Source organism: Mus musculus, chromosome 7, assembly GCF_000001635.26.
Source record: "Mus musculus strain C57BL/6J chromosome 7, GRCm38.p6 C57BL/6J".
Classification (NCBI taxonomy): domain Eukaryota; kingdom Metazoa; phylum Chordata; class Mammalia; order Rodentia; family Muridae; genus Mus; species Mus musculus.
In genome coordinates, this window is record NC_000073.6 from 80,267,677 (window position 1) to 80,291,820 (window position 24,144).

The following is a 24,144-nucleotide window of genomic DNA, read 5'->3' on the forward strand; positions in this document are numbered from 1 at the left end:
AGCTAATTTTTAAATTATAATTAATTTTTTTGAGATAGGGTCACTATATAGCACCAGCTGTACAGCAACTATGTAGACCAGGCTGGTCCTGAAGTCACAGAGATCCTGCCTCTTGTCTACCCAGTGCTGGGTCTGGCTGTCGCCATTCTTGGTTATTCTGGATTCTTTTCACCCTTCTCCACCCCTTTCCTACCCTTTCCACCCCTGAACACTAGATAAGAGAAAAAAAGGATAGGAGAAGAAAGAGACCCCTGAATAAAATCAGGGTTCAGAAAGGGGCAACATTATCATTAGACTACTTCCTGCTGATTAGGGGTGATGAGTTCCTTGGAGCAAGTTTGATCTTCTCAGCCAGGATATCTAATTTCTTCACCCATGACTAAACAAATTGCAACCAACAACCCATCATGCCTCTTGGGGCCCTAGCATTTATACCCTCTGAAAAGACACCAGAATTCCAAATGTCACACACAAACTATCTGCAGCTGGCAAAGTCATGCCCTTGCCAGAGCACAAGGCAAATCATGGTTGATGCGAACCATCTGAAGCAGCCTCATATCCCACACCTGGGATTAGAACGAAAACGTGTTCTTATATTTCCATTAAAAAAAAAAAACCAAAATTCCAAAATTTTTACTATACCTGGCCTCAATATATTTCCTATACCTTAAGTCTCACCTCTCACATCTTTTCCTCTTTGCTAGTTATTTTTAGAAGCTGGGTCATTTGTCCCAGGTGAGTTTCTGCTTTGAGGGAGTGGGAGTTGGGGAGGCAGGGAAGGGGTTGGCCAGAGGTTGGGGTGGAGTCCTTGCTAGCTCTCCAGCTAACCTTTTGAGTCAGGGTTTTCTGATGAACCCAGAGCCAGGTGATTAGGTTAGTCTAGCTAGACAGCTTGCCTGAGGGATCCCCAGCCTCTGACTTTGGAGTGCTGAAGTTACTGAGCTGATGTCACACCCCCTTAGCATGTTTGTGGGTGCTGGGGATCCAAACTCTAGTCTCCACCCTTTCATTCACTGAGCTGTACCCCAGCTTCCCTCAACTTTCTGTGGAGACCAGAGTAGCCGAGAACTCCTGATCCCTCTCTCTGCTTCGAAGGGTTGGGTTTACAGACACCCACCAAGATGACAGACTGCCTTTGTTTTCTTTCTTTTTTAAACAACAAAGTATTATACCTCACCCTTTCTCCCATTATTTCATTTATTGATTTCCCCAGTCAGCTCCTATCTGCAATAGACAGCATGGCCTACATATTGTGACCTTGTTTCATAAACAAATTCTATGTAAACAACACTATATAGATGTGTTTCTGTGTTTTTGCTTGTTTTTGATTTTTGTTTTGGTTTTTCTAGACAGGGTTTCTCTGTGTGGTCCTGGTAGTCCAGGAGCGCACTCTGTAGGACAGGCTGGCCTCAAACTTAGAGATTCACCTTCCTCTGCCTCCCAATGGCTGGGATTAAAGGCGTGCACCACTACCAGCTGACTACTTCTGTATTTTGCCTCTTTAATTTGTACAGTTGTTTTGTAGCATGATTGTGCCACAAGCTTATTCATTTCTTCCATAATGGCCATTAACAAATCGAACTCCAATAGCCAAGGGTTACAGCTGGCAAGCCTTAACTTTCATAGTCTAACACATTCATTCCTCTTTACACTGCTCGCTTACCTTCTATTACCAGGAAGCTAAGGACTGAATAGTTGGAGACTAAATTAACAGCTGAGACTCCAGCAATCAGCGCTCTGTAGACTAGGTTTCTCTCTCTCTCTCTCTCTCTCTCTCTCACACACACACACACACACACACACACTGTGCTCTGCAGACTAGGTTTCAAACACACACACCGCTCACATTCACACAAAGTAAACCTGTGAAAAGATTCACTCCCGTTTTCAAATGTCCCTTCCCGGCCGCCGTCCCCTTCTAGTGCTCTAATCGCTAACTGGGAGACCCGGACTTCCGGGATGTCTAGGAAGTGGCTTTTCTCTGGGTAGGAGGCGGGGTTCCCCGGCACGCTGCCGAGTGTGCGGATGTCGTTGGGAATCCTGCTGACAGGCTGAGTGGACTCGGGCGGGACCAGTGACTATAGGTCTCCAAGGAGAGTCGCCTGAGCCTGTGGCCGTCCGTCCGGGAGGTGGTCGGTCATTCATCCGTCGAGTACGGCAGAGGAGCGAGGGCCCCTTGGGGGTCCTGGGATCCAGAGCCCAGGCAAGCGGGGTACCAGCCTGCAGTAACACCTTGGGCTGTCGCCGGCCTTTGCAGAACAGGGAGAATTCTGCTGCTCTCACACGGTGGCTCAGGTGACCGCTGCCATGGCTTTTCCCCATCGGCTGGACGCCCCTGAGCTTCCCGACTTCTCTATGCTCAAGAGGCTGGCTCGGGACCAGCTCATCTATCTGCTAGAACAGGTCAGTGCCTGCCGTGGCCGGCGCCTTTACTGCGTCAACAGTGTGGCCCTCAATGTGACTTCTTCCTTGCTGAGTCCCTTGGTTTTTTTTCTTTGAGCTTCTGAGACAGATCCAAAATGGGGCGGTCAACAGGAAAAACCAGAGTAGTAACAGTTGCTTGAGACCTGGCCAGAGAATAAATGGAAATTGCCAGCCTCTGTGCAAATGAAAAAGACACACTTGTGCCAGGCATCACTGGAGATGGAAATACAGTTGAAATACCTCTGTCACTAGTTACATTCCAGGAGATGCCCTATGAAATAATGACCCCTAAAGGGTGCTGGATGGTAAGTGAATTCTAGACTTCCGGAAAAGTTTAGAATAAACAACAGCTGGGGCGATCTAAGAGTTTCCTGAGATCTAGAGTTTGAAGAATAGACATGCTTTCTCTGGAGCAGGAACATCGTGCACATTCAGGCAGTTGGGCTGCTAGATGGGAAGCCTAGCAGGGAAGGACCGGTGCATGAGCAGAGGAAAGAGCTAACAGAAGTTACACTGTAGGTTGGAAATAAAGTTCAGTGGTTAGACAATTGCCCAGGCAGGGTTCTCGGTTTCATCCATTGTTCCCCATGGGAAAGAAAGGGTGGTCGTACACACCTTTAATCCCAGTGCATTCATTCCTTCACAGGCAGAGGCAGGCAGATCTCTGAGTTTGAGGCCAGCCTGATCTACAGAGTGAGTTCCAGGACAGCCAGGGCTACATAGAAAAACCCTGTCTTGAAAAACAAACAAACAACAAAAATCAAACCCAAACAAACAAATTACACAGCAGGCTGAAGACCCACACCCATTTGTAGTGTGAAGCAATGTTTGCCATAGTGGTTTGTAACGAAGAGCAATTGGACAGCAGGCTAGTTCAGAGAATACTGATTAAAGTAGTAAAAGCTTACAAAAAACTGATGGCAGTAGAAAGGAGAGAAATGATGGGGTTTGGTTGTTGGTTTTGTTTCTTTAGGTCGTACTATGTAGCCCAGGGTATCCTCTGGCAAAACCTCTGATTCAGCCTTCCCAAGTGCTAGCATTACAGGAATTTGCCAGCACACCTGACTTGTGATAGATTTATAAATTACAGTGAAAGAACATTCAGAGATATTGATTAGTTGTAAATATTGAGGAAGTACCAAAGTTGACTTAGTCTGTGTTATTAGGACAGTAGTGTTGCTACTGTCATTGTAATGGTTTGCTTATTGTTATGGTTTGCTTATTGTTCATGGAAGCCTCTCAGGTATAGGAATAGTGTGTGTTCTGCCCAGCATCAAGTACTGAGCTGAGAATCAGCCACATAGCAGGTGCTTAATGAAAAATTGTTGTGCCAACATTGAACGAAACTGAAAAGCACACACGTGTAAGTCAAATGCATGTAGACACAAAATGCGCGTGGGCACACACACACACAGAGGAAGAGGCTAAGTGAAGAAAGTTGATTAATTTGGAGTTGAAGTCAAGTTAAAGTGCTAATAGTTAGGGGCTATGGGTGTTCCTCACTGTATAGTTCCATTTCTCTCCTTTGGAACCCTAGGTTCTAGCCGAGAGAGAGAGAGAGAGAGAGAGAGAGAGAGAGAGAGAGAGAGAGAGAGAGAGAGAGAACCTTAGGGGACACAGGACCGTATGGTATTTCTCCTTTGTATGTCCCATAATGCTAGCGTAGAGATTTGCACATGAAAGTGTTTCAAAAAGTATGTGGAGAATGGCAAGATAAGTGCTGGAGAGTAGTAGAGACTAAGATAGAACCTTATTAGTGGAGAGTATTGCGGCAGAAGAGACACCACAAGGTCAAGGTCATAAGGACTCTGGGCACTATTACCTTCCCCATACTAATTTCTGTTTTGTTTTTTTTTTTCTTTTTGTCTGTGCATGTGGCATGTAGGCATGCGTGTTCACATGTGTACATGTTCACATGTGTACATGCATGTAGGCATGCTTGTTCACATGTATATGGGTATGTGTATACACATGTGCCCATGTGTTGGGAGGTCCAAGGTTGGCAATGGTAGTCTTTCTGCATCATTGTCTACCTTATTTGCTGGGGCAAGTTTTCTCAGTGGAACCTAGAACTTGCTGATCCAGACTAGTCTAGCCTGGCAGCTTGCTGGAGGGATCCTTCCTCTGACTGGAGAGTGCTGGAAGTACAAGTGGCCCAACATGTCCACCCGCTGTTTCCATGGGTGCTGGAATCTGAAGTCCAATCTTTACACTTTCACAGCAAATACTTCATCACTGAGCCACTTAGCCCTGGTTTATCTTTTAATGAACACTGCTATTCAAGCTTGATAGATCAAAGTCATAATGGACTGTCATTTCCCTTATACTTAACTTATGCTGCGTCCTGTGGGTACTTCATCATACATGGCTTTAAAAATAACACTCATACACTCTAGAAAGTATAGGGGAAACAATATTAAGACAAAACATAGCCAAATACTGGGATTAAATGTGGTGGCACACACATTTAATTCCAGTATTTGGGAGGCAGAAGCAGATGGATTTCTGATTTCGAGGCCAGCCTGGTCTACAGATCAAGTTCCAGGACAGTCAGGACTACTCAGAGAAACATTGCCACCAAAAAAACCAAAACCAAAACAAACAAACAAACAAACAAACAAACCACCAAACCCTTTCTGTGATGCCAGCATCTCCAGTGTCAACACTGCTGATGCCCTTCCAGTATGAAAACCATTTCTTGTGACGCAGTGAGATGACTTGGTAAGTAAGGGTGCTTGCTGTACGTGCAAGCCTGTTCACTTGAGTTCAGTTCCTGGAACTCACACGAAGGTGGAAGGAGACAATCTACTCCACAGTGTTTAACTTCTGCACAGCATACCAGGGCACACATGTTCACATACACGCATCATGCACACACATAACCACATTTCATGTTTGTCTTCCTCTGTTTTGTTCCCAGTGTCCACGCTTTCTTGCTTGGTCTGCACTATTACCTTTTCAAATGAGCCCCTACCTTCCGTTTCTCATCTCTTCACTTATCTTACCAATAGCTGTCCATTCCATCTAAACTTCCTGGCTGATTTGTGCTGTAGTATACAAAAGCTTCCTGTTCCCCTTCTTCCTTAAAGGATCAAGTCCAAAAACCCTACCTATTGGTCAGTTCCAGTCAACTGTTTCAAACCTATTTCCCACCATTTCTTTTGCACCAATATTATTAATTCTTGGCACTGCAGACATGCTGTGTGCAGTAATATCATATTGTAGGGCCTGTCCTGTACAGTGTGGATGGCTTAGCAGCATTCAAACCTCTATGCATTAGTTGCCAATATCTCCCTACACTCTGTTCCAGATAACCCAAAATGTGTCCTGCATTGCCAGATGTCCCCAGCTGAGGACTGCTGCCGTGTACCAGATGTGTCAATCCAACTGAATTGCTTGCTCAGCCCTCCCCCTCTACACTTAACCTTGCTGGACTGTCCCGCAAACATCACTAACAACTCTCAACTCTGTCAAGGCCTAGTTGAAAGGAAGCTTCCAATGACTTAGCCCTTCCTAGCAGTAACTGTGACCTCCTTCTCTTGTGCATATGAGAGAGCAGCATCCAGAGTGTGGGTGCTGGAATCCCATGGTGCTGTCAGGAGGTAGCTGCAGGGGAGGGCAGAGGGTGGGTACTAGCTGGGCTTTGCTTTTTCTTTTTGCAGGGATGGTGATTGAAATCAGGGCCTCCTGCTTGCAACACACAAGCTGTATCACTGAGTCACACACATCCAGCCCTGCCATGATTTTCAAAGTTCTGCATTAAGTGTGTCATGTTTGTAACTAAAAGGAAAATGCCATTGGAAAAGATATTTCGCAGTTAGTTAAAGGGGTTGTAGAATGCAAGGTGGGCTTTTGTTGAGTTTGTCTTTATTAGGAAATGAAGAACTGTTATGAGGCAGAGTATTAGAGGCAGTGACCAAACACAATTGACTGACAAGGAGCCAAGCTGAGAAAGTCAAATATTTTTCACATACAAAATGTCAGTAATGAATCAGACAGTAAATAAGATACTTAGCTAGATGTCTAATGCTGTTTTAACTCAAAACCAAGTTTTTGTTAAATGAGTGACTGCATAAATTCCCAGCTTGTGGGACCTTTGAGTGAGCTACCATACTTTCTCTCTTTCAGCTTCCTGGAAAAAAGGATTTGTTCATTGAGGCAGATCTCATGAGCCCTTTGGATCGAATTGCTAACGTCTCTATCCTGAAGGTACCAGCCCTTTTCTCAGGGTAACTCCTGCCCCCTTTCCTCTTTGAACAGTTTTTCTTTTGACAAGCATAACTAATTCCTGAATATTGACCCCCTTGACAGGGTGAAGACAGTCAGCTCACCTGGGCGGGCACATGGGGGATGGTGTTTGTCTTGTGTTTTACTTTTGGTTTTTCTGTTGACAGTAAGGCAGAAATTTTAGTGGGATGAGAACAGACTGTCTTATAGGATTAACCCTTTAAGTGTCCCTGCCTTTGTGTCACACCTGGGCTTTTCCAACTCGTGTCCATTGTCATGTTTGATTCTCTCTGTAGCAACATGAAGTGGACAAGCTGTACAAGGTGGAGAACAAACCTGCCCTCAGCGCCAATGAACAGTAAGTGTGAGAGAGTCTGTGGCTTCCAGGCTGGAGGAGGGCCAAGACGTTTGTTTGTTTGCTTTGCTTTGTCCTTGCCTGAAATGTGCAGCCACAGTGCCTGAGATGCAGCCCGGTTCCCTGAGTGCTCACAGTGTCATGCACTGGTTGTTAAATAATATGGCACTCAGATTGTTAGTCTGCCTTTCTGCACTTTCTTCCACTCTGCCTTCTTCCCTCTCTACTCCATGTTGTTATCTACAACTCAAATTATTCCTTGTCCAAAAATTGTTACTTTACTACCAACCACCTCCAGGGGCAGTAGCTGGAAACCAGCTCAGTGGTTGAAGCACTTCCTGTGCAAGGCCAGTGGTCAGGGTTCAGTCGTGGAGCCCATGGAAAGGTAGAAGAAGAGAGTCTTCACACAGAGTTGTCCTCTGACGTCTGCATGTGTGCCTGCACTCACACACACACACACACACAAGTGAACAGATAGATAAGTAAGGAAGTAACCTCTAGGATCAGTGACTTAGCAGGCTAACAGACAACCTGAATTTTACCCACATAGTGAAGAAGAGAATCTACTCCCACAAGTTGAACCTGCTTCCACACGGTCCAGAACGTGCCTTTGTCCTCCTGTCACTCACTCGCTGTGCCTGAAGTTCTCTCCTGTCCTTCACTCCATAAAGAGCACCAGGCTTTCATCCAGTCCTGCTCTTCATGAAGCTCCCTCCCAGGCTGGATTGATTTTCCTCTCTAGATCTCCAGGGCACTTTGTATTGTTCTGTCCACATGCCATGCACTCTCAGTCTGCCGGGCAGGAGATCAAACCAGGACTTCGAGCAAGTACTCTGCTATTGCACTGTATCTCTAGTGCTTTGATTTCTTTTACACACTCCCCAAACTTGAGTAGCGTATACCTTTCTTTAGCAGAAAAACTTCTAGATATGTTAAAATTATATATACACATTCCAGTTCTTATTATATATAATTTATAAATTATAAACTTAGAAATATATAATATATAAATATACTATGTAAATATATACACTACATAAATATATATATATATATGTATATATATGTGTATATATATATAGCATATGTAAATATAAAAAATATATATAATTTTGGCCCATTGGATCATCAAATATTTAAGAACAGGAACTCTTGGATCTGCCATAGAGCCAATGAAGGTACTTATATCATCACATTGTACCTGTTGTATTGAGAAATGTCCTCTGTGGATGGCATGTGGAAGCTCAGATCTGCAGGCCTGGTCAAGAAGGGCAAATGATTAAAGACTTGTTTGTTTTAATTTCTCCTTAGGTCCTATCATCATCTTCATGCTTTTTCCTAACTTTTCCTTCCTCATCCACAGACTGTGCTTCTTGGTCAGACCTCGAATCAAGAATATGCGCTACATTGCCAGTGAGTGAGCCATGGTACTGTGTGGAAGGAGCTGGGAAAGGCGGGCAAGTTAGAAGGTCCTCGGCCATCGGACCCTTTGATGAGAAAAGACCCGATGGGCCTTTTTGTACATTTTGTGCTGTACATTTGTAGTCTTGGAACTTTGGAGATCAAGGCAGAAAGAATCCAAGTTTGAGGCTAGCCTGTGCTGCATCGCAAGATCTTACTTAGTGAGCGAAGTGGGGAGGCATCAGGAAGGCATCTTTGTGTCTTGTCTCAGAAATGGCTCATGGCTCGCTGAGTTACACACTCTCTCTCTCTAGGTCTTGTCAATGCTGACAAGCTGGCTGGCAGAATTAGAAAATACAAAGTCATCCTAAGCCCTCAGAAGGTGAGTTCTGATCTTAGAAGGAAGGATGTCTGAGGTTGAACAGGAAGGAGGACTTGATGTGACACTCTATTCTGGGTGACATGGACAAATATCTGCTCTTCTCAGATAAGACAATTGACGACAGACTCAATTATGGATACACCAAAGTCCAGCTTGGTGAACCATTGAGTTTGATTGGGTTATTTACAGCATGTGGTAGGGTTTACTTACAGGAGTGGAAATGACTCAAAGACAGAGCTGCGTTACCAAAGCTTACCCCTAGCATGGCTGACAGTCACAAAAACTAGAAACCCGGAGGGTACTGCGGTCTGTAGGCAGCTCAAGGAGAGCATCCTTTTCAGGTGGCTCAGTTGGTCTCTGCTGCTTCCATGGAACTGTGCTCGGCTGAAACTGGCTCAGGAGTCTTCATTGCTTTTATGTTCTTGGGAAGGGAGGGGCCTAGTGTGTCTGTCAATTTCAGGGACTTCTTACTGGAGGACTGAGTTTCCCTCTCAGAGACTGTAACAGGACTGGGATAAATGGCCAATGGCATGCTGTCTTTTCAGTATGTGTCTATAATTACTCAACAAAGTATCTGCCATCAAACTGCCCCTAAAGAAAGCTTGTGGAATTTGTGAACTGTGGGAATAGTGACTTCCATGTAGGTTTCTTTGTAGTCTCCCTCTTTCTCTTTCTCTCTCTCTTAATCTCTCTCTGTTTACCGGGGTTGGGGTGGGGATGGTCTGGTGTGCCTGCCAGTGGTCTAGTTAAGGTCTTAGGTATCCTGGGCGATCACTCCACCACTGAACACAGTCCTAAATAATTGAAATAGTTTTATATTTTTGAAACAGCTCGTATTGTGTGTCCCTGTCCACACATATTCCTGTGTAGTAATGGTACTGTTTTTTCCTGCTCCTGACCCTATGAGTGCGCCTTTTCCGTCTTTTCTCCCTGATTCTGTATTCTGTACTACCACTTTCATTTTGTTTTTCCTGGACTCCTGTCCTTAATGTAATACTCACACAGACACAGAGACAAACACACACACACACACACACACACACTCCTGTCCTTAATGTAGTATACACACAGACACAGAGACACACACATACACCCCCCCCCCACACACACACACCCCGCCCATTTTCTTTGAGACATAGTCTATATAACTAAAGCTATTCTTGAACTTTGTTTTGTAGCTGCTGACCTTGGACTCCTGGTCCTTCTGCCTCTTCTGAGTGCTGAGATTGCAGGTGTGAATTACTATCACTGACTCCTTATATATATTTTTTCTTGTATAAAGCTTGTCATATATTGAGATAGGATCTTACTGTATAGCCTAGGTTTGCCTTGAACTTATAATTCCTGCTCCTGACTTCAGTATGCCAGGATTGCAGGCTTACCTTTTCATGCCTACCTTAAAACACTTATATACAATATATACACCATTGACTCAGGGCAGGATCTCAACAGCTCAGTGTGTCCAGAGTCCTCATGCGTGTGTCCTAAACAGAACTTCCTATTCCACATCTTGCTCCTCTTCCTAGTTATGCAAACACAGCTCCTCCCTCAAAGACTGCTAAATGCCTACTCCTTTATAATGTTTCCCAGTCTCTAAAGGAGAGGAGAAAGCATAATACATAAGTAAAGCTGATGAAAGAGAAATGAAGTTTGGGGCTAGGTGGTTCTGGAGGTCCACTGTCGAACTGATGGGTTTGGCTGTCCTGATCCATGGATTCTGTAACTAATATCCTCACCGTTGACTGCCTCAGGCTATTTTTCTTACTACCATGAGATACCTGAGGCTATAAAGCATAAAGGCTCACTGTAGTCCATGTTCTGCAGGTTCAGGATTGAAGGGGCATGTCTCCTGATGGCTCTCTAGTCAGCAGAGTCCTGCGGTGATGCAGGCCATCATGTGGTGAAAGACAGAGAACACGTGGGTGTGCCGTTGTGCCCTGATCCACAACTCCTTTTCTAAAGCCACCAGAATTCACTCATAGAGCCTCCAAACTGATGACCTTACTCAATCCTAGTGAATTCTAAAGAGTTTCCTCTGGACACATAATTAGATTAACTTTATACTCTTAATATCTCACAGTAGAGCTTACTACATCAGTGAGCTCTAAGAAGATGTGCCCAAGCCTTATTCAAACCTTGACACTAACTGTAGTGGGACTCCAGAGACACAGAAAGAATAGGGCCAAAAGTGTCGCTTGTGGGAGGGAGGCCCAAGGTGTTTTTAAAAAATATTTATGTATTGTGTGTGTGTCACATTCATGCACAAAGGGAGAGCAAATGCCATGGTGCTTAGGTTGAGGTCAGAGGCCGACTTTTGGGAGTCATTTCTCTTCTTCCATCATGTTGAGCCCAGGATCAAACTCAGGTTGTCACACTTGGCAACAAACAAATTTACCTGCTGAGCCATCTCACTGGCCCTGTTTGGTTTTGAGGCAGAATGTCACTAATTAGTCTAGGGTGGCTTAGAACTTACTGTTCAGTACAAAACTGCCTTGAACTCCCAATTTTCCTACCTCAGCCTCCTGAGTGCTGGGATTACAGATGTTTGCAGCACCTCCCACTGAGGCCTGGTTTTGACGTTCACTGTGCTTGTAAACTTTTCATCACTGTGAAGGATAAACCTGTGTAAAAGCTTAAAGGAAGGAAGGTTTCCTGTGGCTCTGGATTTCTAGAGGTTTCAGTCCATGGTTAGCTAGCTTTATAGGGTTGGGTTTTTGTTGTTGTTGTTATTGTTTTTTTGTTTGTTTGTTTTGACACATCCCCACATTTCCATGGCTGACCTGGAACTCACGATCTAGAACAAATTTGCATCTGTGTCTGGAGTGCTGGGGTTAGAGGTATGCCTTCTATCTCATTCCTTTCAAGTTGTTTATCTCATGGCAGCCAGAAGCAGAGACCAGAAGTGATTAGTTCCATGATCCACTTCAAGAGCTTCTGCTTCTCACATTCCCACAGAAACAGGCAGCCCAGACTCCTCATAATGGCCTGCCATGTATCCCAGAGTCCCTTGGCTGGGTGTGGTGGCACACGCCTTAAGCTCTAGGGAAGCAGAGGCTGATGGATCTCTGAGTTCCAGGCCAGCATGGTGTACAAGTTTAGATCTAGGATAGCCAGGGGTACACAAAGAAACCCTGTCTCAAAAAAGGGAAAAACAAAAGAAAATATCCCTAGACACCCACTTCCTCCAACTAGTTCCCACCTTCCTTCTGCAGTTGTACCACATTGTCAGTATATTTAGATTTTGAGTCCACAGGGGATTAAATCCTTGACTAGACAGATCTATTTAGGTCAGCTCACCACCTTAGCCATCTCTGGAAACACCCTTACAGATTCACCAGGCAGAGTGCTTTACCAACCTTTAGATGTCTCAGTCCAACAACCAAGATTACCATCACATACAGCATCCGGAAAAAAAAAAACAAAACAAAAAACCCTGGAAGGAAGAACAGAGTAAAGTTGTTACTAATCAGCTTTTCCTAATCAGCTAATTGACTTTTCTCTTTCAGTTTTATGCATGTGAGATGGTGCTTGAGGAAGAGGGAGTCTATGGAGGTGAGAGGAACCGAATGTGAGTGAAGGGCGAGAAAACTTGCAAAGAAAGGAATAACTCGTGTTTCCCACCTCCAGCTCCTTCTCTGGCCTCCTGTTGGTGTAGTGAGAGCTCCCTGGGAATGAGATTGGGAGTAGGACCCAGTGGAGAGCAGCATGGGAGGCTGGGGCTAGCATAGGAATGTCCAGCTGCTGCCGCTCAGATGCGCACAGACAGGTGGCCCCAGCCTCCTCAGTACGGCCTGCTGGGTATCCCAGGCGAGCCTCCTTCCTCTCCTTCAACTCACGGTGTGCTGCTCCTTTCTTAGCTTGTTACCTTCCAGTCTCCCGGGCTCTGGCTCTGCGCTTACTTTCCCTCTGGCTTAGGTCTCTCTCTGCCCTGAGCATTTTCCCCACCGACATGGCACTCAGGCTCTAACTGAATTGTCACTTCTTTAGGGAGCTATTTCCTTCTGTAGCTCAAATGTTAACTGGTGCCTGGGATCTGGGCAGTAAGGCCCGGATTTCCTTGGCCTCTTAGCAAAGGAGTGAAAATAAGGGCTGTCTGGGCCTGGAGAGATGGCTCAGACGTTAAGAGCACTGACTGCTCTTCCAGCGCTCCTGAGTTCAAATCCCAGCACCCACATGGTGGCTCACAGGCATCTGTAATAGGATCTGATGCCCTCTTCTGGTGTGTCTGAAGACAGCTGCAGTGTACTCATAAATACAATAAATCGTTTTTTAAAAACCAGGCTGTCATAAACCTGCAAAAGAAGCAAGCTAACTTCACCCAGAGTTAGGTGATAAGACTGATGATGAAGGGTGACACATCCAGGTCCCCAGGCTGGAGATCACTCTCTTTCTGTTTTGAGATATAGTCCTGTCTGTCCTAGAACTCACTGTATACCATGACCTCAAATTCACAGAGATTCTCCTGCCTCTGCTTTTGGAATGGTGGGATTAAAGGTGTATACCATCATACCTGGATTATGGTCTCTTTTTATGGGGTCTAAAGGAAGGAAGGAAAGAAGGGCTGGTTACTGAAAACCATAGTTTGGGTTTTTCTCCATTTTGACTGATATATTAGATCATATATTCATTTTTTTCTATTGCCCATATCTTCCCACAGTTTGTTTAATTTTAATCATATCATGCACAATTATGCATATGCATAAGATGGTAAAGAGGACAGTGCCCCTAAGAGGTCAATCTTGGGGATGCAGTTCAGGCCTGATCAGCATTTCTAGTCTTTGTACCTGATATATTGGGAATACACTTGAATAAAAACTGTCTAGATTTGATCGTTACTAGGGATGGAGAAACCTATACTATTGTTCAGAGATGGGAGTAGGTGTAGCTCAGTACAGGTGGAGGGGTAGGGGTCTCGAGGTTGCTACATACATTGTTTGGAGAGGAGTGTGTATGCAAAGTGCATGCAAGCCAAGGAGCTGGGCTGCCAAGTGCATTATTACAAGGGTTGGGGAGCAAAACCAAATAGAGTCTCAGGCTAAACTGTCCCCTATGCTTCCCTGCTTTACCAGCAGACCCGAGATTGTAATCTTGCCCCGTTTTCCAGTCTTATTGCTCTATGGCATCAGGGACTTGGCTTTATTTATTTATTTGAAAATACTGGTTGTTGTATGAAGGGCCTTGTATATACATGCTAGCAAGTGTTTCACTACTGAGCTCTATTATGGCTCTTTTTTTTTTTTTTTTTTTTTTTTATTTATTTACTTTTTTTGGAGCCAAGTGCCTCTGGATGTGTCACTGCCTGGCCTTGAACTCACAGACTTCTGCCTGCCTCCCCCTCCCAAGTGCTGAGATTAAGGGTGTGCATGACCGTGCCAGTCTCTTTTACTTTTTCATATTGAGTCAAAGTCTCATGAGTTCCCTGGGCTACTTTTGCACTCACTCTCTAACCTAGACAAGCAGGGCAGTCATTCCTTTGCCCATAGTTATGTTAATCCCTGAAATATTTGTGCTCGTAGTTTCCTTATTTGTTTCATGATGAGAATTGAGCTCAGGCCTCATGCAGGCAGAGCACGTGCAAGCCCAGAGTGTTCTCTTTTGCTCTTTTGGAAGGACAGCTGTAATAAGTGTTGTGTCATAATTTGCCGCATCTGTTCACACTACGTTCTAGAAGACTGGGGGATGGGGAACTAGCCCATTTTATTCACCGTTGTCTCCCCAATGCCTGATACAGTCCTGTGTTGAGGTGAATTTCAGTATTATCCATTGAATCAGGTGAGGGTTTTTCCAGCACTTGTTGTCAACTCTACTATAAACCACTACTTACTACATTGCATTGTCCTTCTATGACTGTATTAGACACCCCTTAAAGACAGACTGTTTCTTACTTTGAGTCTCCAGTGCTAAATGTACTAATTGGCTTAGAAGCACTCAGATATTTGTTGGATGGCTATGGCAGACCTTCATTTAGCATGGACTCAAGTACCTTCTACCTGAAAGCTGATGTTCTCTTTCCCCACAGATGTGAGCTGTGATGAGTGGGCCTTTTCTCTGCTGCCTCTTGATGTCGATCTGCTGAGCATGGAACTGCCAGAATTTTTCAGGGATTACTTCCTGGTAATTCAAGGCCCTTGAGTCTTAGTATCAGGAGATAAATATTGGGTCCAGTGGACTAGAAGTATTGACACTTTTTTCCAGCTCATATAATTTATCATGAGTGAGATTGATTTCACAGATGAAGGCTACAGGTTGTTTTGTATTGAACTTCTGTCATGGCTCTCAGTCAGCTGTTGCTGTGGTCAAACACCTGAGAAAGCCTCTTTGTTGTTGTTGTTGTTGTGTTTTCTTTCTTTTCTTTTCTTTTCTTTTCTTTTCTTTTTTTTGTTGTTGTTGTTTTTTGTTTTTGTTTTTTGAGACAGGGTTTCTCTGTGCAGCCCTGGCTGTCCTGGAACTCACTCTGTAGACCAGGCTGGCCTTGAACTCAGAGATCCACCTACCTCTGCCTCTCAAGTGCTGCAATTAAAGGTGTGTGCCACCACACCTTCTTAAGGGAAGAAAGATTTTTTTATTTTAAACCAATGATTTTGGGGGTTCCAATTCATTATTTCTGACAGTAGAACAGCTCATGATGGTCAGGGAGGGAGGAGAATATGCCAGCCAGGCTTTTTCCTTCTGTCTCCCTTGCTCTGCCTGGGGATTTACTTGGCCAAGAGAGTTTATTTACCCGCAGTTAATCCTCTCTGGAACAGCCTCACACACATACCCAGAGGGTAGCTTTACTACTCTCCTAGGGACTTTCCACCCCTTTCAGGGTGGCTGTCAGCATGGACCATCATAGGGGTCTGTAAAATGCACTTCTCTAGCATTCCCTAGACACTGTCATCCCACTCCAGGGTTTCTGGGCTGCACTCTCCAGTGCATCTGTTGGGTTAACACGGTCTTTGTACCCCATGTGATCGCTGCAGGAAGGTGATCAGCGTTGGATCAACACTGTGGCTCAGGCCTTACACCTTCTCAGTACTCTCTATGGGCCCTTTCCTAACTGCTATGGCATTGGCAGATGTGCAAAGGTAAGAGTAGGAGCAGAACTCTTGTGCTTAAAGCCTGTTTTCCTTTTTCTTTACCCAACAAAGATTATCCCTAGGCATCTCTGACATAGGAATATTCTTTCCTTTGCTTTTATGCCCTAGGATGTTTCCCTAGAGAGGAAAATCTGTGTGGCTGACAGATAAGCAAGAGCTTCTAGGTTACATTCCTAAGTCTCTCTTATCTTTGGGGCAGGGAACATTTTCCTCACTGGTGTGGGAAGATAAAAGCAAATGGGAGACTAGGCTAGTATGCCTGGAGAATAGGTTTGTATTTCATGAGACTAGGCTTGTATTCCTGGAGAATAGGATTGTATGCCTGGCAGTTAACTCCCTTCTTGGGGATAAGACAGGGTATGCCATAGAAGGGGTTGGCCTCTGTAAACTGGGCCTTCAAGAGGACACAAAACAGATTGTCTCGGGCTCCGGTAGATGTCATATGACCTGTGGAGGAAACTGGAGGAGGAAGAAGACAGTGAAACCAAAGGTCGGAAACCAGAGATTGGACACATCTTTCTCCTGGACAGAGGTAAGTATTGCCCAGCACTCTCTTATCTTTGGGTCCTAGAAGGCAGAAATAGGGAAAATGTGCTGGTGAAGTTGGGGTCCTAAAGTTGGGGCTGGGAATTTTAGTGTGAACATGGGCACATGTGGGGCGTTCTTTAGGTTTGATATTAAGCAAACTGAATAGAAAGCTGGGTCTCGGGAACATTTACGTTTGGGATCTTGGTTTCAGATGTGGACTTTGTGACAGCACTTTGCTCCCAAGTGGTTTACGAGGGCTTGGTAGATGACACCTTCCGAATCAAGTGTGGTAAGTGCCATGATCCTCCGCATCTTGGCAAGGTGGAAATGAAGCATCCTCGGGTGGCTCCTGCAGTAGAGCAGTACTGTGGGGAGACTGGTGACACTGGGAGACCTTTGGCAGAGTTAAGGAATGAGTAGGAGAAGGCTTCTGTGCAGTTGCTAAGAGCTTTCCCCTCTGCCTTCAAAGGAAGTGTTGACTTTGGCCCAGAAGTCACATCCTCTGACAAGAGCCTGAAGGTGCTACTCAACGCTGAGGACAAGGTGAGGGTGTGGGTGTGTCCGGATTTACTCAGGACCGCTGCACAAAGGCTGGGGTCCAGCCCTGGGCAGGAGGCCAAACCCCTGGGAGGTTCCCCCATCGATTAGGGTCAGACCCAAGCTAGGAATGGTGGCTCCCACCTGTAATTTTATCTTTTCAAAGATGGAAGCAGATGAATCAAGAGCTTAAGACCAGGCTCAGCTAAATAAAACTATCTCAGAATCCAAAAATACATATGTGAAAGAATAGATCCAGGCCCTCGAGGTGGTCCTGACACCCACTTCTGACACCAGCTCTGCTCTGGTCTTAGTTTGGCTTGGGCATCACTTCCTGGGCTCATGAGGCAGGCAGGGGCCTGGTACAGAGCTGTCATAGTAAGTGGCTTCTGTCTTGTTCTCTCACAGGTGTTCAGTGAGATCCGCAATGAGCACTTCTCCAATGTCTTTGGCTTCTTGAGCCAGAAGGCCCGGAACTTGCAGGCCCAATATGACGTAAGACCTGTGTGTCTGTTTGCTTTCTTCAGTGCTCCCTTTCCAACCCTGTGATAGCCCTCCCGTGTCTGCTCATGGATGGGGAGCGGCTGAGGGAAAATGGAGCTTTCTTAGGAGGTGCTGACCTTTGGGGACATTCCCACAGCGCCGGAGAGGCATGGACATAAAGCAGATGAAGAACTTCGTGTCGCAAGAGCTCAAGGGACTGAAGCAGGAGCACCGCCTTCTGAGTCTCCGTAGGTGCTAGCCTGGGGATGAGGAGGTGCCGTGCCCTCCAGGGGAGTGTTGCTGGAGGCCGTTACTTTCTTCCAATAGGAGATTCTCGCTCTCTTGGCATCGTCCTACTTGATTTAAAATGAAGAGTGCTTATGGGTTTTCCTTTATGAGGTTTTGGCAATCAAAGATTTTCCTTGTGGAACCAGGAAGGTGAATGTTTTTGTCCTTTCTGCAGATATTGGGGCTTGTGAATCAATCATGAAGAAGAAAACCAAGCAGGACTTCCAGGAGCTAATCAAGACCGAGCATGGTAACTGCCGGAGGGAGCGTCACGCCACGAAACTCTTCCTCTGGCTCCTTTCCCACTGGTTTCCAGCTCCAGCTGATGTTGCTGGCTATGTGGAATGCTGGAGGTCCCATAGCTCCACCCAAAGATAGAGAAAAGAGTTTGGGAGACAGACACATCTCAGCTAAGTTGATCTCCAGGAATGGCTGTTTTCTGATCTCTTACAGCGCTGCTGGAGGGCTTCAACATCCGAGAGAGCACTAGCTACATTGAAGAGCACATAGACCGGCAGGTGTGCACTGGGAGGCTGCGGATGAGGGCTAGAGGTGGGGCTGCCTGAGCAGGAAGAAGAGAAGACATGCATCCTGAAATGTCAGTCCTCTTGACTCTTCCTTCCTGTGCAGGTGTCGCCCATAGAGAGCCTACGCCTCATGTGCCTTTTGTCCATCACTGAGAATGGTGAGCCCAAAAGATCAAGCCAAGAAGGCCAGATGAGAAATATGTATGCCTCAGGGATAGAGAGGGGATTTTTGAAAGCCCAGCAAATGGGGCTTCTGTTTTGTTTTCTTTAGTTTTTGTTGCTTGTTTTTTGTTTTGGCACTTGCTGAGTTCTTTCTCTTTTATAAAGCTGTTTTCTTGTTTGGGGTGGGTCGTTTGCAGGTTGTAAGGGACCTATTGTTTGGCTGTAAACAGTTCCATCTTCAGTCCACTCCATGGCGCCCGGCATACATAGGGTGCAGTGGCAGTTCTCTCTTCCCTCAGTTAGACCTGTGCTCAGTGAGGCTTCCTGATAGAGAGCGTGCAGGACCAAGGAGTCGTCTCAGAAGCACTCCACAAGCCACAGTTCTACACCTTCCTGGCAACATGGTTTACTGTTGCCCCCTTCAATGCTAAGTGAATCACGCTGCTCTCCACCTGGAGACACAGTCTGCTGCTTCTAGCTCCCCTCCCTTGAAGTTGGAAGCCCAGCTTCTTTTTTTTTTGTTGTTGTTTTTTCAAGACAGGGTTTCTCTGTGTAACCCTGGCTGTCCTGGAGCTCACTTTGTAGACCAGGCTGGCCTCGAACTCAGAAATCCACCTGCCTCTGCCTGGGATTAAAGTGGCGTGTGCCACCACGCCCAGCGGAAGCCCAGCTTCTTATCTCTGTGGAGAAAAACATCTCTCAGCAGCTGTAAATGAGTTCTAATAACTGGCGCTTAGCCGGAATGCACAGGAAGTCCATCTGCCTTCACAGCTTTCAGATTCTCTCCGCCACTGGTGATCTCCATTGTTCAGCGTGCCTTCCTTCTTGCCTGTGGTTCAGAGCTCTCAGAGTAGGATACCTACCTTTTAGTAAGCAGTTAGGCTAAGCAGTCCATTCGGCATCTGCTGTGTCCTGTTTGCGGGCAGCGCAGTTCTTCCTCCTGGTTATATGTTGGCTGATTGGTTTGGCTGCTCTCTGAGATCCTTGGCTGCTTTTTTATTTTTTTCTCACACACCTGCCTGTTTCCCTTACTCTTAGGTTTGATACCCAAGGATTATCGGTCCCTGAAAACACAGTATCTGCAGGTAAAGATGGGAAGATAGAATCCTTTGTTCATTTAAAAATTATATTAATTGGGGCTGGGAGTTGGCTCATCAGTTAAGATTGCTTGTTGCTCTGGGAACAGAGGACCTGGGCTCAGTTCACAGCACTCACATGGTGGTTCACAGCCATTTGTAACTCCACTTTCAGGAAATTCAACAACTTTTGACCCCTGTGGGAACCCGGCCCACACATGTGCATACACATTCAGGCAAAACACTCATATACACGACATCTAAAGAACAGTTTCAGAGCTATGCTTATTGATTCTGTGTGTGCGTATGTGCACATGCGCATGCTTGTGAAGATCACAGAGAATCATCCAAGGGATGGTTTTCTCCCTCCACCACATGGGTCCCTGGGGACCAGACTCAGGTCATCAGGTTTGGCAGCAGCACCTTCGCTTGCTGAGCCATCTACCAACCCTGTCCTTCTGTCCTTAAGTAGTTTCTGCTGCTTTTTATGCCTCTTTGATACTGCCACTCACGAGAGCTCTTTGAGTAGACACTGCAGAGTGCGTGTGACTTCCTCCCCTCCCCTGCGTGTCCCCCACAGTGCTGCTTGAGTGGTGGACACTGAGTATATAACTGGCTTCAAATCCCTTCAGAGCTATGGCCCCGAGCACCTGCTAACCTTCTCCAACCTGCGGAGAGCCGGGCTTCTAACAGAGCAGGCTCCTGGGGACACCCTCACAGCAGTAGAGAGTAAAGTGAGCAAGCTGGTGACGGACAAGGCTGCAGGTGAGCCCCCATCTTTCCACCCTGGGCAGCTGTTCCTTTTCTTACGCAGGCAGAGCCCTCTGAGGCGGAGAGGACCGGGAGGGCTGATCCCACATGAACCACAAACCTCTCCATGTGCTGACCTTTGACCCGAGTTCTCACTTAACCCCCCCAGAGGCAGGTGTTGTTTCCCTTGCTTTCCTTCTAAGGAGAATGCAGCCGAGAGAGATGAAGCGGCTGCTCACAGTCTCTCAGGACACCAGCACCAGGCTGGTGTTGTTCTGAGGCTGATGCCTGCACTGCATTGATTGGGCAGTTGATCCCCTGGAGGAGAAAACAGTGCATGAGGAGTGTGTGCTGACTGCCTTGCTCAGACCCAGGGAACTGCAGGCAATGAGCTCGGTGGCAGGGCAGATGGGGCCGGGCATTGCTGTGCCCTTCTCTCCTACCCTAGACGGTATTGTGGATCTGTAGATCTTAGATGGAACCTAGCACAGATTTCTTCCCCAGGGAAAATCACTGACGCCTTCAGTTCTCTGGCCAAGAGGAGCAATTTTCGTGCCATCAGCAAAAAGCTGAATTTGGTATGTAGAACAAACAAGGCTGGATGGGAAACAGTACAGTTTGGGGGGTTTTCTTTTTTCTTTTTCTTTTTTTTTTTTTTTTTGGGCCAGGATCTCTGTCCATCTCTGGCTGTCCTGGAACTCTGCAGATCAGGCTGGCCTCATATTCAGAGATCTACCTGCCTCTGCCTCCCAAGTATTGCAATTAAAGGTGTGTACCTCCACTGCCAGACAGTTTCTTTATAGAGTATTTTGAATCCATAGTAACCTGTATGCCATTGCATTTCTTTCTTTTTTAATGAGTAGTGTGTGTGTGTGTGTGTGTGTGTGTGTGTGTGTACAGAGTGTGCCTGTGTGTGCAGTGTGTGTGTGGAGTATGAGAGTGTGTACAGTGTGTGGGTTTTTTGTTTTTTTTTTCGAGACAGGGTTTCTCTGTGTAACTCTGGCTGTCCTGGAACTCTCTCTGTAGACCAGGCTGGCCTGGAACTCAGAAAGAAATCCGCCTGCCTCTGCCTCCCAAGTGCTGGGACTAAAGGTGTGCGCCACCACGCCCGGTAGTGAGATGAAGTCTTAAGCTGTGTTTCCTCTGTATAGGCCTGTCTGGCTTGCCCCTCAGCTCCTGGGGGTTCTCTGGTGTCTGCCTCTAATGTCCCCATAGGACACTGGGTCAAATGGACTTGCGCTGTGGGTTCTGGGGAAGTGAGCTCAGATCTCATGCTCAGGTAGCAAGGAATTTTTACCCACTGAACCACCTTCCCAGTCTCTGTTCTTCCATTTAAAAATATTTTTGTTTTGTGTATTAAGTGCTTTCTTGCCTTTATGTGTGTTCTACGTGTTGGCCTAGTGCATGTAGAGGCTGTAAGAAAGTCTTAGATTTTCTGGAACTGCAATTGTGGGTTGCTCTGTAGGTGCTAGAAATTGAACCTATGTCTGCAAGATCCCCATGTTATTGCTTTTTTTTTTAAGATTTATTTATTTTATGTATATGAGTTCACTGTAGCTGTCTTCAGACACACCAGAAGAGGGCATCAGATCCCATTACAGATGGCTGTGAGCCAACATGTGGTTGCTGGGAATTGAACTCAGGACCTCTGGAAGAGCAGTCAGTGCTCTTAACCTCTGAGCTATCTCTCCAGCCCCATGTCATTGCATTTTTACAGTAATTTTACAGCATGAGCTTAATTTAATAATGAAGCAAGGCATTAAGAACCTCTGTTTAATAGAGGCCTAACAGCACCGGTCAGTGCTAGAGAAGGTTGAGAAGTATGGGTTCCCTGCTCCCTGGGAAGGGCTAGAGGGAAGAACTGGGAAAGAGCCCTTCCCTTCAGAGCCTGTACAGGGAGCAAGGGAAGCCCTAGTGAGAAGGGGCAGGTATTTAATACAACAGTTGTCTTGGCATGGACCCTTTTGTCAGCACCTTCGCTGGGTTTCAAGTGTGAACTGCTGCCCATGGTGGCTGCTTTATCAGACCTCTGAAAGGTCAGAGCTCTGAGCTGTCACCTGCCTAATGTAGTACCTTTGCTCTCTAGATCCCACGTGTAGATGGGGAGTATGACCTGAAAGTGCCCCGAGACATGGCTTATGTCTTCAGTGGTGCCTATGTGCCTCTGAGCTGCCGAATCATTGAGCAGGTGAAAAAGAATCACTTTCGCTTCAATTCCTATTGCGCTCTTTATGCTGCTTTTTCTTGGTCCTTGGCCCATCTCAACTTTCACTTTCCCAGTAACTAGCTAGGAATGTGAGTCTCACTGCTGTTCCTTTCCTTTCCTAAGCTTACTGTCAGAAGACCTGAAGCCAGTGTTTATACCTTCCTAGGTGCTGGACCGGCGGAGTTGGCAGGGCCTTGATGAAGTGGTACGGCTGCTAAACTGCAGTGAGTTTGCATTCACAGGTATGGGGCATTGTTAGTGCACTGTGCATGGCCAGGGAGAGCTAGGCAGGACCCATGACCGTGGACTGGGTGTGATAAAGATGGGAGTCCACTCTGATCCTCAGACACGGCTAAGGAAGACAAGGCTTCCAGTGAGTCACTGCGCCTCATCTTGGTGGTGTTCCTGGGGGGCTGCACGTTCTCAGAGATATCAGCCCTGCGCTTCCTGGGTAGAGAGAAAGGTGAGAGCGGGGTTGCGAGGGTTCTGGGGACAACATGTGCTACCCAGGAAGGTTTTCCTGTTGACTGTGCTACCACTTATACAGCCTTGCTGGGAACTGCTGCAGCAGGAGGCAAGGGACCATAGTCCCGCCAGGCTGGACACATAGCAGTGCCCTAGAGACTGCAACGGAGAGTTGGGGTTTTTTGTTTGTTTGGTTGGTTGGTTTTTTTTCGAGACAGGGTTTCTCTGTGTAGCCCTGGCTGTCATGGAACTCACTTTGTGGACCAGGCTGGCCTCGAACTCAGAAATCCGCCTGCCTCTGCCTCCCAAGTGCTAGGATTAAAGGCGTGTGCCACCACTGCCCAGCCAACAACTGATAGTTTTATTTTCTATTTTTCTCCTCACTTGTTGGGGACAGGCAGGTCCAGATGTGTCTATGCCCAGATGTATCTGTGCCTGTAGCCCTGCATTCTGATCCTGGGGCACTGAGGCGCTGTGGGAGTGGTGGGCTTGGCCTGTTGGGACCTGAGGTCTATTTAGTCACTTCTGCTACTTCTCTTGACTCTTAGGGTACAGATTTATTTTTCTGACAACTGCTGTTACAAACAGTGCTCGCCTCATGGAAGCCATGAGTGAGGTGAAATCCTGATGTTTTCCTGGCCAGTGCTGAAGTATTTCCTGATTGTGGATCCCAGTGAGATGCTGGTGTTTGGCATCTACCTTCTACGATTCCTGTCACACACACACACACACACACACACACACACACACACACACACATATACACATACACACACACACATACACACACACACACACACACACACACACACACACCCCAGCTACACTTAATACTCAGAGCTGGGAACTTTGGAACTAATTTTGGGGGAGAGAATTCATGTCCTATCCTCCAGGATACTCCTCTTGCTTATAAATTGTATATAGTTCATGCTGCTAAGATATGAGGGGAGAGGTATTCTTTGCAAATCCTGTTTGAATATTATTGTAAATAAAGCCTCTGTTCTCTCTCTCTCTCTCTTTGTTTTTTGTTTGTTTGTTTGTTTGTTTGTTTTCAAGACAGGGTTTCTCTGTATAGCCCTGACTGTCCTGGAACTTCCTCTGTAGAGTAGGCTGGCCTTGGACTCAGAAACTGCCTGCCTCTGCCTCCTGAGTGCTGGGATTAAAGTGGTTTTTAAACCACTGCTGGGCACCTCTGTTCTCAAATGCAATATCTTTGTAGTCCTAGACATACAATCTCCTTTTTTACATAGTGAG

At 46.2% G+C, this 24,144-nt stretch overlaps 1 protein-coding gene across 2 annotated transcripts; it reads left to right on the forward strand.

The window, feature by feature from the left end:
- Positions 1–1,944: 1,944 nt before the first annotated feature.
- Positions 1,945–23,903, forward strand: Vps33b (vacuolar protein sorting 33B). Of its 2 annotated transcripts, NM_178070.4 has the most exons (23): positions 1,979–2,403; positions 6,553–6,633; positions 6,948–7,009; positions 8,370–8,419; positions 8,722–8,789; positions 12,296–12,341; positions 14,809–14,903; positions 15,752–15,856; positions 16,304–16,400; positions 16,608–16,685; positions 16,866–16,939; positions 17,342–17,428; positions 17,574–17,664; positions 17,880–17,954; positions 18,158–18,222; positions 18,335–18,389; positions 19,432–19,478; positions 20,102–20,234; positions 20,724–20,797; positions 22,306–22,407; positions 22,592–22,667; positions 22,772–22,888; positions 23,439–23,903. In NM_178070.4, the coding sequence occupies exons 1-23, from the start codon at positions 2,308–2,310 to the stop codon at positions 23,516–23,518; spliced, it is 1,854 nt and encodes a 617-aa protein (NP_835171.2). In that variant the 5' UTR covers positions 1,979–2,307; the 3' UTR covers positions 23,519–23,903. The 2 variants fall into 2 exon arrangements, with proteins under 2 accessions (XP_030098333.1, NP_835171.2); XM_030242473.1 differs by having other exon boundaries at positions 1,945–2,403; positions 17,880–18,222; positions 18,308–18,389; positions 23,439–23,647.
- Positions 23,904–24,144: the final 241 nt, after the last annotated feature.

Coding starts and splice junctions, on each gene's coding strand:
- Vps33b (NM_178070.4), top strand. CDS start 2,308: ATGGCTTTTCCCCATCGGCTGGACGCCCCTGAGCTTCCCGACTTCTCT. Junction 17,429..17,573: donor ACTTGCAGGCCCAATATGAC/GTAAGACCTGTG, acceptor ACATTCCCACAG/CGCCGGAGAGGCATGGACAT. Junction 22,668..22,771: donor CAGTGAGTTTGCATTCACAG/GTATGGGGCATT, acceptor TCTGATCCTCAG/ACACGGCTAAGGAAGACAAG.